Raw genomic sequence first — 13,419 nt, forward strand, 5'->3', positions numbered from 1 at the left:
TGCGTCCAACCTCAGCAGCGATGGCACGTTGTGAGAGGCCCTGCTTATGCAGCTCAACAATCCTACCACGTTCAAAGTCAGTGAGCTTTTTTGCTTTTGCCATCAGGAGGTCTTGACAGTGTAAAGACTTGACAGAAAATGACACGGAGTCCAGATTTTTGCACAGCTTTTGGCTTTTAAAGACTATGGTCTTAAACTTTTGATCAGCTGAAAAAATCATGTTTGAGTGTAAATGCAGTTTGCAGAAAATTCCCCGCTCAAAAGTTCTTGTCTCTTGTACTGATTTTTTCCTCTAACATTGTGAAGCTCTACTTAGAACCTTCTTAAGATCCATTAGTGCAAAATGCAAATTCTTGCAGTTTTTTAACTGGTCTTAAGATTTTGATCAGGAGTGTATATAAATTACTAGGGGTTTGAGGGCAACAGGCAACAATTATTGCCTGCCACAAAAGTGAAAATGGGCGATTATGTTTTTGATCATGTCTGTGTGTGGGGGGGTTTGTCTGTTTGCAAAATATCTCATAAACCTTTGGATGGATTTTAATATTTGCAGAAAGTATTCATCGGACATACAGTGAATATAAAAAGTATTCACCCCCTTGTAAGTGTTATTCTTTCTACTGCAGTAAGAAAAGAGATTTTCTTTTTTCCATACTTTTCCAGACTTTGTTCAAATTTGGCCAACAGAAATTTGCTGAATATTTACTTGACATAAAAATAAGCCATTGTTAAATACTGATGACTTAATTTTACCAGTTCATTTCAATTATTTCACACCTTTATGTCAGTTTCAACACTTCCTATACATTTTAATACTGTTTCATACAGTTTTCCACTGAAAGGTTTGGAGTTTTTGCCCGAAACGCTCACCTTCCGCCACCACTTCAGCCTCTGTCGAGTCCAGTGATCCAGCCACTGGGAGGAGGTCCGGGGAGAGCAGAACCAAACTAGAGATGTCTGCGTGACTTCTGCTGAACTGTCAGGAAACAAAAAAAGGCCATCTTATTAAGAGTAAACATCCATCCATCCATTTTCCCTTACGTGCTTCTCCTTTCCAGGTTGCAGAGAGCTGGTGCTTACCCCCAGCAGTCTAAAAGGAAAGATGCTTCATATATTAAACTGTAGTTTAGAAAATACAAAAATGTCTGCTCAGCTACCAACTGATCAAAGAAAATAAACAGCCTTCCTTGGAAATATTCAGAAGATATAGCTTTTCTGTTTTTTGTGTGAAGGTTTTAATTACCTGTTTTTCAAAATCCTTCTCAATGTAAATATCTGTTTTTTGGGATTTCATTAATCAAAGCGAATTACAGGATGTTATATGAGCGAGTTTCTTTTTGTATTAATGTTTGTTCTGATTGTTTTTGGACCTGCTGTGGTCACTCAGTTATAATGTGCCGAGTCAGTCACAGGACAACAGTATACACAGCTTTTTTCAGCAGCTAAATCTGGCGCTGAAATCTGCGGCTGTGGCTCAGTGGTTAGAGCGGTCGGCTTCCAATGAAAGAGTTGAAGGTTCGATTTCTGACAGCAGTCACATGTCGAAGTGTCCCTGGGCAAGACACTGAACTCCTCATCGGTGTGTGAATGGAGTTTAAAGCACTGATCAGACTCAGTCCAAAGGGATAAGAGGGCTGAAAGTACAGACCCTTCTCAGTCAGGCTGAACGGTAGCTAATCTGATTTTTTCAGTTTCAGTGCTGTATGAATGTGTGGATGGGTAAATGAGGGCACAGATTGTGTTGTAAAGCACTTTGAGTGGCCTGGTTGGCTAGAAAAGTGCTATATGAGTACAGTCCATTTACCATTTGTGTCACATTATAACCACCGAATTAAACGTGGTGTTCCATGGAGTTTATGGCTTATCATCTCTTTGACACAGAATTAGCTCATTTAGTTTATTAAGAAATAACTTGACAAAAATGTGGCTCAAATGGTTCTGAACCACATTAAAAATATAATTATTGGTCTGAATGTACTGTAACTTTAACAGAAACATAAGCTGACGTGCTGTCACACTGATCTGACAGCCAGCCATGTGTCGCAAATACACAGCCGCTGGGGGAACGGATTAACCACTAGGTGGGGCTTCACTCAATCAGACAACCTAAAACGAATTGCAAATGACAATTTTGAACAGCCTCTAAGAGCAACATGTTGTTTTAAAGAGGTATAGGAGCACCAGTCAGAGCACAGAGACTCAGGTCTCCCCGTCTCCATGGTTACTGCAGTAGGAGGGAAGTTTTGCCGGTCCCAGGTCAACCAGGAGTCCTGGCTCAGACTACCTTAGCCTCTAGTGCAGTTTCAGAGAGTAAATGCAGCCGCCTTATAGAAAAAAACGAATTACTTGGAATGCTTTCACAGTCTTGTGTTTATAGTCATTACATTCTGTGAGGTATTCCATCTCTGTGCTTCCTCCCATGTGTCACAGAGAAACCAAGCAGCCCAAACCTTGTTCAGGTCAACAAGGTCCAAAACACCTAATATGGCTCATTGTTAATTGCTCACTGCCAATGGAGAAAGAAGACCAATAATGTTTTTGCTTGTCTGTGTGTTTGTTTGTCTGTAGTGTTAGCAAAATCACATGAATCACTAAGTGGATTTTAATGAAACCTAAAGAAAGTAATCATCGCACATACATCTACAACTGATTAACTTTTGCAGTCAGCCTGATTCAAGATGGCCGCCACAACCAACTGATCTTAGTAACCAAAAATGACAATAATTCTGTCAATTTTACACGTATTGAGCTCAAATCTGGTGTGGCACAGCCAAGAGTCATCCCCAGCAGATACTGTGAGTGGTGACAGGTTGTGCTGGAGCGACGTTTAAAAGTTTGCCAAGCAAGGTGTCAGGGGATATGCTTTTTAATTTTTTTTTACATGCATCTTGTACTCATACACAAATGTTCTGCCAAAGCTACAGTTGACAACCGAAGCCTCACCAACCAGAGGGATCAGAGGGCTGAAAGCACAGCCCCGTCTCAGCCAGGCCGAACGGTAGCTTTCTGTTCACCAGCTCCAAGGAGGGGACAAACTGCTCCAAAGCTCCTGAAACCAAACCACAACGCATGGCAAGATAAAAAAATCACACGTCAAAATGTCTGAAAGAATGAACACTGTTTATTTATAATTTAATTATAATTCTCCACTGATTACCTTGAAGTAAGTCTCTTCTGACAGTCTGGGACCTCTGCAGCAGCAGGCTCACCTCCTGGACCAGCTGCTCTCTGCTCAGCTCACTTTGCTGCAAAACTTGGTGGAAATGTTCAGCTTCAACAAGCCGGGGACCACAAGCTGCCTGCTCCCGGCGGCCTCTCAGAGTCTTTATCCCCCAAACCCGAGTTCTGGACCCGGTAGCTGAGTGCCACCACTGCTCCAGCAGGTTTCTCCTCAGCTCCACGCCCAGAGGCCCGTAGGAGCAGCTGGAGCCCCGCCGGAACAGCTCGCTGTTGGTCTCCCCGGGGGAAATGAAGGATCTGTCGGCGCATAGCTGCAGGAGAGTCCGGACCCGGTCCAAACCCTCGGTGGTTGCTGTACAGCACCGTCCTCTGGAGCACTGTGCGCTTCTCACTGTGGATACGAGCTTCAACAGAACCCGTCTGACACACCGAGTCAACATGCTGAAGACCCGCTCAGGCTCAGATATCAGTCACTTCAAGTCAGGAAGCATCACTTCCAGGTTCAGCATGTTTGCAAACTAACGGGGCATAAACGATATTACAGCTTGCTAGAACCGACTGACAACATTTAACAACGTCCTGGTCTGAAACAGTAGTGTATAAAAACAGAAACTGAATGTACACTTGTACCCAAATGGCACCACATGGTTTTCTGTGAAAGACTCAGTAAGGTGACAAACAGCGACATTAAGATTAACCGGAAATGTTTGCTGGTTTTATGAGTCTTTTTACTGTTGTTACACAAGTCATGTTTGATATTTACCGGTTAATAACTCACAAAACTTACATGGACTTGAACATATAGATGTATACATGTGGAGCGTGTAAAGTCCCGGAAGTCAATTGTTTACTTCCGGGATTTGATGTCGCGATGTCTCGTTTCCTAGCAACGACTGTATTGCGAGTAAAATATATATTTTTATGCGAGGCGCGCGAGACTTTGCTTTTTCATGACGCAAACGTTAGACCTAAAATAAAAGATTCGTGCAATTAGTAACGTGAAAGGTATTCTTTTGTCTTGTGATTATTTTTAAAGATCTAATTGACAAACTTTAAGTCACATTGCAAACATTAAACTTTCTGGTTTGTTTTTCTTAAAAACTGATCCTTACTTATGTGTCAGTAATTTGAATCTATCTCCTTAGTGCATATTTTTTTCTCTCTCATAATTTTCAGTTCGCTGTACACAACTACCTGATCTTGATTGGATCAGTTACACTTGTTATAAAAGGATTTTATAACCTATGAAAATGTCTAATTCACTAAAATATTTTACTTTTCACGAACAATCCATTGCATTGTTTAGTATACAAATGCCTAAAAATGAGTGTTTATTTGAAACAAGGATCAACAATTTTTTGATGCAAAAATGTTAAATAGTATAAGCTGACAAATACCTAAATCATATGAAAATGCACTTCTACCTACATAGTTTTTGTACTTAGTTGATTCTATTTCATCAAACCTATTTTTTGCTGAATTACTCCATTTCAAAAACTAAAGCCTGCATAAAACATAAAATCAAACTGCTGGTTTTAGTTGAGCTGACAGCTTCCTCCACAGATTTAAAATCATATACGTTGGTGATGTTCTTACTGATCTGAGCTCTGCTTCCAGTAATAATTTTCCTTTACCGATGGCATTTAGATTTAGAGGAAGGAGTGCCTCAAACTTCCACACAAACAACATGGGCAAGGTGTGCATTTTATTCTTTTTATTTGAAAAAGGGTCACAGAAACCCTTTTTATACACATTTTCATACGATCACTTTAAACATACCACAAACTGAAAACACAGGATTACCTAGTAAAAATAAATTACTGAGGAATGTAACAAAACAGTCAAGGAAAAGTGCAGCAATCATGTTTGCACTGTGGGAGACGTGCCTACGACTCCGTTTAATGCTCTGGGTTTACTGAATAATTCCAACCCTGCTGTAAGCAAAACAAAGTTAAACAGTACAAAAGGAGAAGAACGAGATAACCAAGAGATTTCAAGACTGAACAAAGGTCATGTTGGTTCCTTATATTGTGCGTATATCATATCTACTGTGGGAAAGGTGGCGGCATGGGGTAGGGCGCCATTGGCGGTGGGGGTGGTGGCTGTTGGTTCTGTGGTGGCGGTGGCTGAGAGTTGAACGGGAATGGCGGATGATTCACGCCATTCTGAGCAGCCCTCGGCATGCCACCAAACTGAGGTGGGGCTTGGAAACCTTGGTTCCCAAAGCCCCCCTGGTTTGGTGGACCACTAAAATTACCCTGTCCGTTGCTGTTGTTGTAATTGTTGTTGCCATAGCTACCATTAGAGTTACCACTGTTGCCTCCGTAATTGCTGCCGTTTTGGGCCTTGCTGCCACCAAAGGCGGTCTTCGGCCCACCGCCAAAACCTCTATCACTGTCCCTGTCTCTATAGCCGCTACCACCAAAGTTACTTCTCCCACCCCCAGAATACCTATCGCGACGGTCATCCTTGTAGCCACCTCTTCCCCCCCGGCCACGACCTGCATCAGAGGAAGAGAGAAGAGGGGAGAGGGTTCAGACTGGTATGACAGAGGCAGTCTCACTGCAGGATTTAAATATGAAATCATTTTGAGACAGTAAGACGGTGGTTCATGCAGCACTTGCTCTGGGCCATCAAAGTTTTTAATTTGAAGGTATATTCTGGCCATTTTGAAGTTGGGTTTTGTGGAAATGTAAATACAATATCTTATGGATAGCTCTTTGAACCTGAGTTTGGTGAAATAGTTTTACTCCCGACAGGACTGATCTAACAACTAGTCCGAACGTAGCCAAAACCGAAGAGGACTGCTGCCGTCTTCGAACTACAGTATCAAAGAGTTCAACCAGGTTTATACAAATGCCGTTTTAAAAACCTTTGCATTGCTGTCAATTTTGTAATAGATTATTTTTATTTGCAAATGCCAATACCAGCAGCAGCTAGCTGTAGCACTTCTGGTGCAGCCTTGGGGCACAGCCAGCAGGGATTTGATAACATTACTGCAAAATTAACCATGTAATGCAAAACTGACAGCAGTGTAACTGTTTATAAAATATCATTTGCCCAGATCAGTATGAAATTTGGAGGACAGGAAGTCCACTCAGATAAGACAGTATTAGCTTGTCAGTACGCACCGAGGGGACCCAGACTACATTATCAAAGCAACTCCAGTGTTCAAAAATTCAGAGGTTCATGCAAACGCTCCTATTTAAACCTTTATACTTCCATCATGGTAATTTAATTCCTGCCAGATGGGCCCCACGCTGCACCAAAAGTGCTACAACTAGCTGCTGCCGCGATCTTAACTTGCAGATATCATTGGAAATCTGTGTGTATAATATAATGCAAAGTTGTCAGCAATACAAAATAAAATTGAATTTAAATGAACTGCTTTAAAATTCTTTGAAAATATAGCTGTTTTAGTCTCACTTTTTCCACAAAACTCAGATTATAAATGGGAACAACATACCTATCGAGAAAAAACAGAATAACTCCACTTTTTCTGTTGACCAGTTTTTCTAAAGCTATAAAGAAATCAACCTGAATTAACATGTTTTTCTCTTAAAAAAAAAAAAGAAAAAAAAGGCATCTCACCTCCTCTGTCCTCTGCCATCTGGATCAGCTTGGGGTTGATGGCCTGGTTGGCCTCGCGGAGCACAGAGATCAGGTCGCCTGCTTGTTTCATGTTGTTGGGGGTGAAGAAGGTGTAGGCTGTGCCCGTTTTTTGACTTCGGGCTGTGCGTCCAATGCGATGGATATAATCCTCGGAGGAGTTAGGGTAGTCATAATTGATGACAAATTTCACATCCTCCACATCTGTGAAAGTGTTGCAGTGTGGCAAAACAAAACATGGAGGCCACACGGATTTTTGCACACCACAACAGCCAGATCAAAGAGAAAAGTTAGCAACTGGGAACGCTGGGGGAAGAAAAGTGGTCATTAGGCTGTGGAAGGAAATGTTAATATCATAAGAGAGTGTGCACATCTACTCCACGGGAATACTACTGTGGGAAGAGAGAAACGATGCACACTCCAATTGCTTACCATAATCTAAAAGATCCAAAGACATCATTCTCCCTTTTGTTACCAAGGGAGAAAAAGATGGATTTAAGTCTTACCATAAAAGGAGTATGCATTCACTAGTCCTTTCCCAATGCAGCGAAATCCCCCACAAATTGTCAAGTGACATCCAGGAGCTTCTACGCAGTTGGGCCACGATATGCACTGGGGCCTCCTCGTGCCAATATAGGACCATTGAGCAGTACATTTTTCCAGGTCCAGGGTTTTCCCAGTACACTCTCAAAAGAAGCCCAATATTAAAGGCCACACTGCATGTCTTGCCAAGACAAAAAAGACCAAGTGCTAATTTGAACAGGGACCCATTCGAACAAAAACGAGAGGTCCAAAGATTGAGCCTTGAGGACCTCCCAAACAAGCACAAACTATTTGCCCAACACCCTCCAGCCCCCCCCCCACTAAGCCCCTACATCAGTTTCATCAAGGCAAGATCTTCCAAGAAGCCAGTGTTCACTTGAGAAAATGTCTCTCGTTGGCAGGTCTCGACATGACTATAAAACACAGGCGAGGGAGGAACTTTGGTTTGAACTTTCTCACTCTCCTCTCACTAGACGTTCCCACTACCCCCTGAACACATGTGCCAGGTCTCATCAATTTTCAGAGACAAAATGTTTTAAAACTGCTCTCTCCATTTTCAAAAATCCAGCACTTTGTCAAAAAAAAAAAAAAAAAAGGAAATCAGCTGCAAGCTTTGACACCCATGCTACGTGAAACAAGCTCCGAAAGGTTACATTTGTTCCAAATCTCAAACAGGTGACTTGCAATACTGTAACATCTAACACAACAGCATGCAAGGCTAAAGTCACGTCATCAAGCATCTCTTTGTGTTTGAGTTGGAAAACAGCTGGATGGGCATTTATCTGGGGAAATCCATGGACAGAGAACAGGTGTATGTGTATTTCGACAACATAGAGACAAAGGCTTAGCCACACAAGCCTTTTGAAGATCACTGGCACACAAGAGCTTTCACCTCTCTAGGCCCACTGGGTGGCAAGCCAGTTGAGCCTTTCCAATATGTCCTCCTTCTCCCTCTCGAGGCCTGGGACTGTCATGCCTAGCGCCTGCCACAAAGACTGCACCTTAAGGTGAGGAAAAACTCAGAAAATGCATAGAAGAGTTAAAGAAAGCAAAACACTTTCTTTAAAATAAATATAACACTGATAATTAAGTGGCATTACTGAACGTCGTACTGACCTAGGCCACGGGACGCCACATCTGTGGCAATGAGAATTGGAGCTTTGCCATATCTGAACTCTGAAAAGAAAAGGACCGTTTTAACTGACATATAGACCAGCCTGATCTAAATCCATTTTTAAAAATGACTATTACCAGAAATAAAATATTTTCACTCTTACCATTAAGGACCCAGTCCCTCTCTTGCTGGCTCTTGTCTCCGTGGATTCCCATTGCAGGCCACCTATTGTGAACAGAAACATTCAGAAACTTGTTCATGTTTGGCTGGCAGTGTGAAATGATCACTCTAATTCAGGCAACATTTAAAAAAAAAGGTTTCATTAATTTGATGTAGAATAGGTGTAACCCTTCCAGTTCAAACTTCACTAAAATAAAGAGGGAATCCTTACCCATCTCTTCTCATCCTCCTAGTAAGCTCATCACATCGTCTTTTGGTCTCAACAAAAATAATGGTCTTGTTCTCCTTTTCACTCATTATCTCCTCCAGTAAACGAATCAGTCTGAACGAACAGAGAAAAAACAAAAAACAAAATCACTCACTGCCTTCTGGCCAAAAGTACTGTCACATAGTCTGTCATACATTTTGAACTAAAAAACACGTCACTTATATACTAGCTTTTTATGGTTAATTATGTAAAGCACTTTGAATGCCTTGCTGCTGAAATGTGCTATACAAATAACTTTTTACATTACTTTAATGTTGTTGAAGTCATTCACTCACTTGTCCTCCTTCTCTAGGTCATTGCAAACGTCAACGATCTGCAGGATGTTGTGATTGGCGCTGAGCTGCAGGGCGCCAATATTGATCTGGACGTAGTCCTTCAGGAAGTCCTCAGCCAGCTGACGTACTTCCTTAGGCCAAGTGGCGCTCCACATCAGAGTCTGACGGTCTGGCTGGTAAAGACAAAAAATGAGAATGCCAACTTTATTTACAAGTCACAAAATATTATAATTGCAGTTAAGTTGGTCAGCTTGAGTGAGCATGAATCTGAGTCTTTTCCTTTTGGCGTATTTATGTTCCCAGCCAGAAGAATTTTGATTTAAAGCAAATGAATTTCCTAATAGAACCACTAGGCAGTAGTTACTCACTCACTGTCTAATTTCAGCTAAGTGAAAGTCAGTCACAAAACTTACCCGTATTTGTTCCACTATCTTGCGGATCTGAGGTTCAAAGCCCATGTCCAGCATGCGGTCAGCTTCATCCAGCACCAGATAGGTGCAGCGACGCAAATTCGTTTTACCACACTCCAGAAAATCAATAAGACGACCAGGGGTAGCGATGCAGATCTCAACACCTAAATAGCAGCAGAAAAAAGATAAAATTACTTAAAAGGAAATTTGTAAGCATGTACGTGTATTTCCATAAATAGAGTAACAAAGTAGGCATACCCCTCTCGAGATCCCTGAGTTGCGGTCCTTTGGGTGCGCCTCCGTAGATGCAGGTGCTCTTGAGACGAGAGGCCCGGCCATATTCAGCAGCCACCTGTTGCACCTGCTGAGCCAGCTCACGCGTTGGTGCCAGCACTAAGCACTTCAGAAAAACAAAAAAAGAAGGTTGTAACTTCACCTTTTACCCATGTTTCTTTGTCCCCTTTCCTCAACATATGAAGTCAACTTATGATTATTGTGTTGTGTTCAGTAAAAAATAAATGATTACAAAAACATTGTTTATTGGAAGATTTACTATCCACACTTCCTCCTGTGCTACAATTTCTACATGAACACATTGCAGTACTTACAATAGGCCCGTCTCCATGCTCCAAGAAAGGCTGATGTTGGATATGAACGACTGCAGGCAGAAGGTACTGAAACAAGAAAATGCCTGTGTTTGACCTATGACTTAAATAATGAACAACACTGTCGTTGTTTCCAGAAAACATCCAGTTTACTTTCTAAACACGCGCAGTTTGCATTCCTTACAACAGCTAGGAGTGTTAACATCGTTTCTGGTTTGAATATTGTTTCCTAATTGGCAAGAGTTTGATTCAGAAAACTGTAGAAGAAGTCAAAGTGGACTGCTGGAAATAAAAATGCTGCCTTGAGAAGGTAAAGTCACAACTGGAGAGCACTTACTGCCAGGGTTTTCCCAGACCCAGTCTGAGCGATGCCGACCATGTCTTTTCCACTCAGGGCGACGGGCCACCCCTGAGACTGGATCGGAGTTGGTTCGGTCCAGTTCTGCTTGACAATGACATCCATAACGTAGCCTAAGGAGACAAGGCATTAAAGTTTACTTGCGAAACATAAAACAACCCTTGACAACATGACAAGTTAAAGTGTTTGGCGATGGAAGAGTTAATTTGAACTTACTTGGAAATGCAGCCTCGTGGAATTTTATCATTGGTTTTGGGCAATCTCTGCCTTTGACTGTAACCTCTTTGCTTCTGCGATACTGATCAACCTCTTGCTAAAGTTAGAAAAAAACCAAACAAAAACCAAACAAAACTGTTGACTCACAAGAAAACCCACTGCATATTATGTTATTTACTTGAGTTATGTGAAAATAAGTTAAGTTTTAATGCAAAGATTACTGCGACAAAACAAACATAACTCTGTAGCTACTGTATAAATACGTCTTACAAGTGGTCTACGTGTGACATCTGGGTGTTCCTGGTAGAAGTTCTTTTGAAACTTGGGAAGCTCGTCGAGGTTCCAGTGCCTCTTTCGCAGCCTTTCACCAGGGTTGCCAAACTTTCCTGGAGGGGGTCCTCCCCTGTTGCCTCCACCTCCTCCACCAAAACGAGAAGGGCCGCCGCCATATCTAATGTAGAAAAGGAAAACAAAACAGAGTGGACTTTAAAAAAAATGACACTTACTAAGAAGCCGTCATGGTTCACAATAAAGTCCACATTCAAGTTACAGGTTAGCACTGCTGAAAGCAACTTAGCGGGAGTTCTGACATTCTGAAATGTGCTGTGTAAAGGTTATGAACAGTTAGTATCTTACCTGTTGTAGACAGCTCATTGAACGGCCTCAGTTTGGATAAATAAAGTTCAGGTCTAACAAGACCGAAGAGCTAACGGCTACTTTGACCGTGGACAAGACCAAATTTGATTTCTGCTGTCTAAAATCTACTCCAATCACCAAACCTTTTACAGCGGTTCATGCAAATGTTATTTTGTAGACCTTTACACCACTGCCACATTCACATTACATTACACATTACATCGTTTATGGTTTTTTTTGTTTTTTACTTGATAGAACTTTGTTAACAGCAAATCACTTCTAGTGCAGCCCAAGGCACTTTATACAGGAATACTGTCATAGTTTTGCCAGATTAACCTCAAATTGCAAAATTTAAATATGAAATTTTTGGTTTGTTTTTAGGACGGATGATGTTCTCTTTACAAGATGGTCTGCTTGGACAGTGCACCAATATGCAAAGTTTCATGGCAGTTCAGGCAAACACTGTTATTTACACTGTCATCAGAGTTGCAGTACACAGTTATTTTGGTAGAAATATTGTGAAATTCCTGCTACAAGTGATGTAAACTAGAGTCATTTTGAGTTTCAGGGCTCACAGATGTAAACTCTTTTTCTCCAAACTGAGGCCATTTTAGAGTTACCTACAACAGAAAACCCCTTAAACATAGGCGAAACCTCCCTTTAATAGCCCTTTGTCAGGAGTGAACTTCGGTATTACAATGAATATTATAGAATACAAATGAGACAAAACAAACTATAGTATCAGCGTGTTTATGAACAGCTGTCAGAATATGTACAGAAAGTATAATAACAAAAAACGACAGCCTCTAAAAATCGTAATTAGGTCACAAAATCCTGTGATGTTATCACACAGGCGAGGTAAACGACCTGACCCACTTTACAGACGGAAAAACACGAGCATATGTCTACTTCAATCTACGATAAGACACATGCAGGCAGCCACATATAATAGAAAACATTGAAAATAAAAAATGGCCTCTGCAACACAGATTTTCGTCTGAAAATTGTATCAGCAAAAAGGAGGCAGGACTGCGTCACAGGGCCAGATATAAAAAATGAGCCCGCAGTCAGCTGCTCAGCCGCTGCCATTTTATCTCCCATGTCCGGGAAACAAATAAAAAACACTTTAAATATATCACCGTGGGGCCGACAGCCTGGCAAAAACATGTTTTAACATTCTTGCAATTTTTAACACGCATGTTACTTACTGACAACGCAATAAAAACCACTCAAACATAATTTTAATATATTTTAGCTCCAGTTAGTGACTGCGTTGCCAGCAGAGGCTGAACAACGTCAAGCTGCACAGCTTTGTAAGAAAAACAAAATCACCCAGCTGATAATTAACTCACCCTCTATCTCTCCCACGGTCTCTGTCGGAAAAGCCGGGCATTGTGGAGATTGTTATGAAACAGTGGAATCTGTAAAACCGGTGAAAACACACAGTAAGTCCGTATAAAAGCTGAAATCGATACCGGGTTCGTGAAAAGAAAATGCCGGCCGGCTGAAAAAATATTCTGCTGCTGAAAGAACGGAAATGAGGTCACAAGAGGCGGATCGCACTTGTATCAATGCGCGCCCAACAACTACCTTTACTGTCGCACTATTTTATGTCTGCATTCTATCCATCCATTCCCGCTTCTTCTTTCTGGGTCGTGTGGAGCTGGCCTCCATCTCCAGAGATCAATGTGGGAGAGGCGGGGGACACCCTGGACAAGTCTCCAGCCCATCACAGAGACACATAGAGACAAACAACCTTTCACACTGATTTAGAGTTAACAATGAACCTTACATGCATGTTTTTGGTCTGTTGTAGGAAACCAGAACACCTGGGGCCTCATGTATCAACAGTGCGTACGCACAAAAACCTTGCGTACGCCATTTTCCACGCAAAAGTCCGGATGTATCAAAACTGAAATGAACGTGGAAATGTGCGCAGCCCCACGGCAACTCCAGGGCTGGCGTACGCACATTTCTGTGCTTTTGGTTCCATTGGCGACACTTAGAGGTGATTCTGAGAAACTG

General features: G+C 41.7%; 2 protein-coding genes across 2 annotated transcripts in view; both read right to left on the bottom strand.

Moving 5' to 3' along the window:
- Positions 1 to 4,058, bottom strand: part of polg2 (polymerase (DNA directed), gamma 2, accessory subunit) — a 10,174-nt gene extending 6,116 nt beyond the window's left edge. The window contains exons 1-4 of the mRNA XM_025010990.2: positions 3,968 to 4,058; positions 3,158 to 3,698; positions 2,944 to 3,049; positions 871 to 976 (exon numbers count right to left, since the gene is read on the bottom strand). Of these exons, the coding sequence (XP_024866758.1) occupies positions 871 to 976; positions 2,944 to 3,049; positions 3,158 to 3,620 (675 nt within the window). The 5' untranslated portion in view covers positions 3,621 to 3,698; positions 3,968 to 4,058. The remainder of the gene's footprint in view (positions 1 to 870; positions 977 to 2,943; positions 3,050 to 3,157; positions 3,699 to 3,967) is intronic.
- Positions 4,059 to 4,879: 821 nt separating this feature from the next.
- On the bottom strand, positions 4,880 to 12,921 carry LOC108248788 (probable ATP-dependent RNA helicase DDX5). The gene is made up of 13 exons (XM_017437767.3): positions 12,747 to 12,921; positions 11,029 to 11,209; positions 10,759 to 10,855; positions 10,522 to 10,655; positions 10,188 to 10,253; positions 9,838 to 9,979; positions 9,583 to 9,743; positions 9,170 to 9,342; positions 8,838 to 8,948; positions 8,610 to 8,671; positions 8,449 to 8,508; positions 6,772 to 6,993; positions 4,880 to 5,680 (listed from the first exon to the last, which is right to left on the bottom strand). The coding sequence occupies exons 1-13, from the start codon at positions 12,785 to 12,787 to the stop codon at positions 5,226 to 5,228; spliced, it is 1,905 nt and encodes a 634-aa protein (XP_017293256.1). The 5' UTR covers positions 12,788 to 12,921; the 3' UTR covers positions 4,880 to 5,225.
- Positions 12,922 to 13,419: the final 498 nt, after the last annotated feature.

The sequence above is a fragment of the Kryptolebias marmoratus genome, linkage group LG3 (assembly GCF_001649575.2).
Source record: "Kryptolebias marmoratus isolate JLee-2015 linkage group LG3, ASM164957v2, whole genome shotgun sequence".
NCBI lineage: Eukaryota > Metazoa > Chordata > Actinopteri > Cyprinodontiformes > Rivulidae > Kryptolebias > Kryptolebias marmoratus.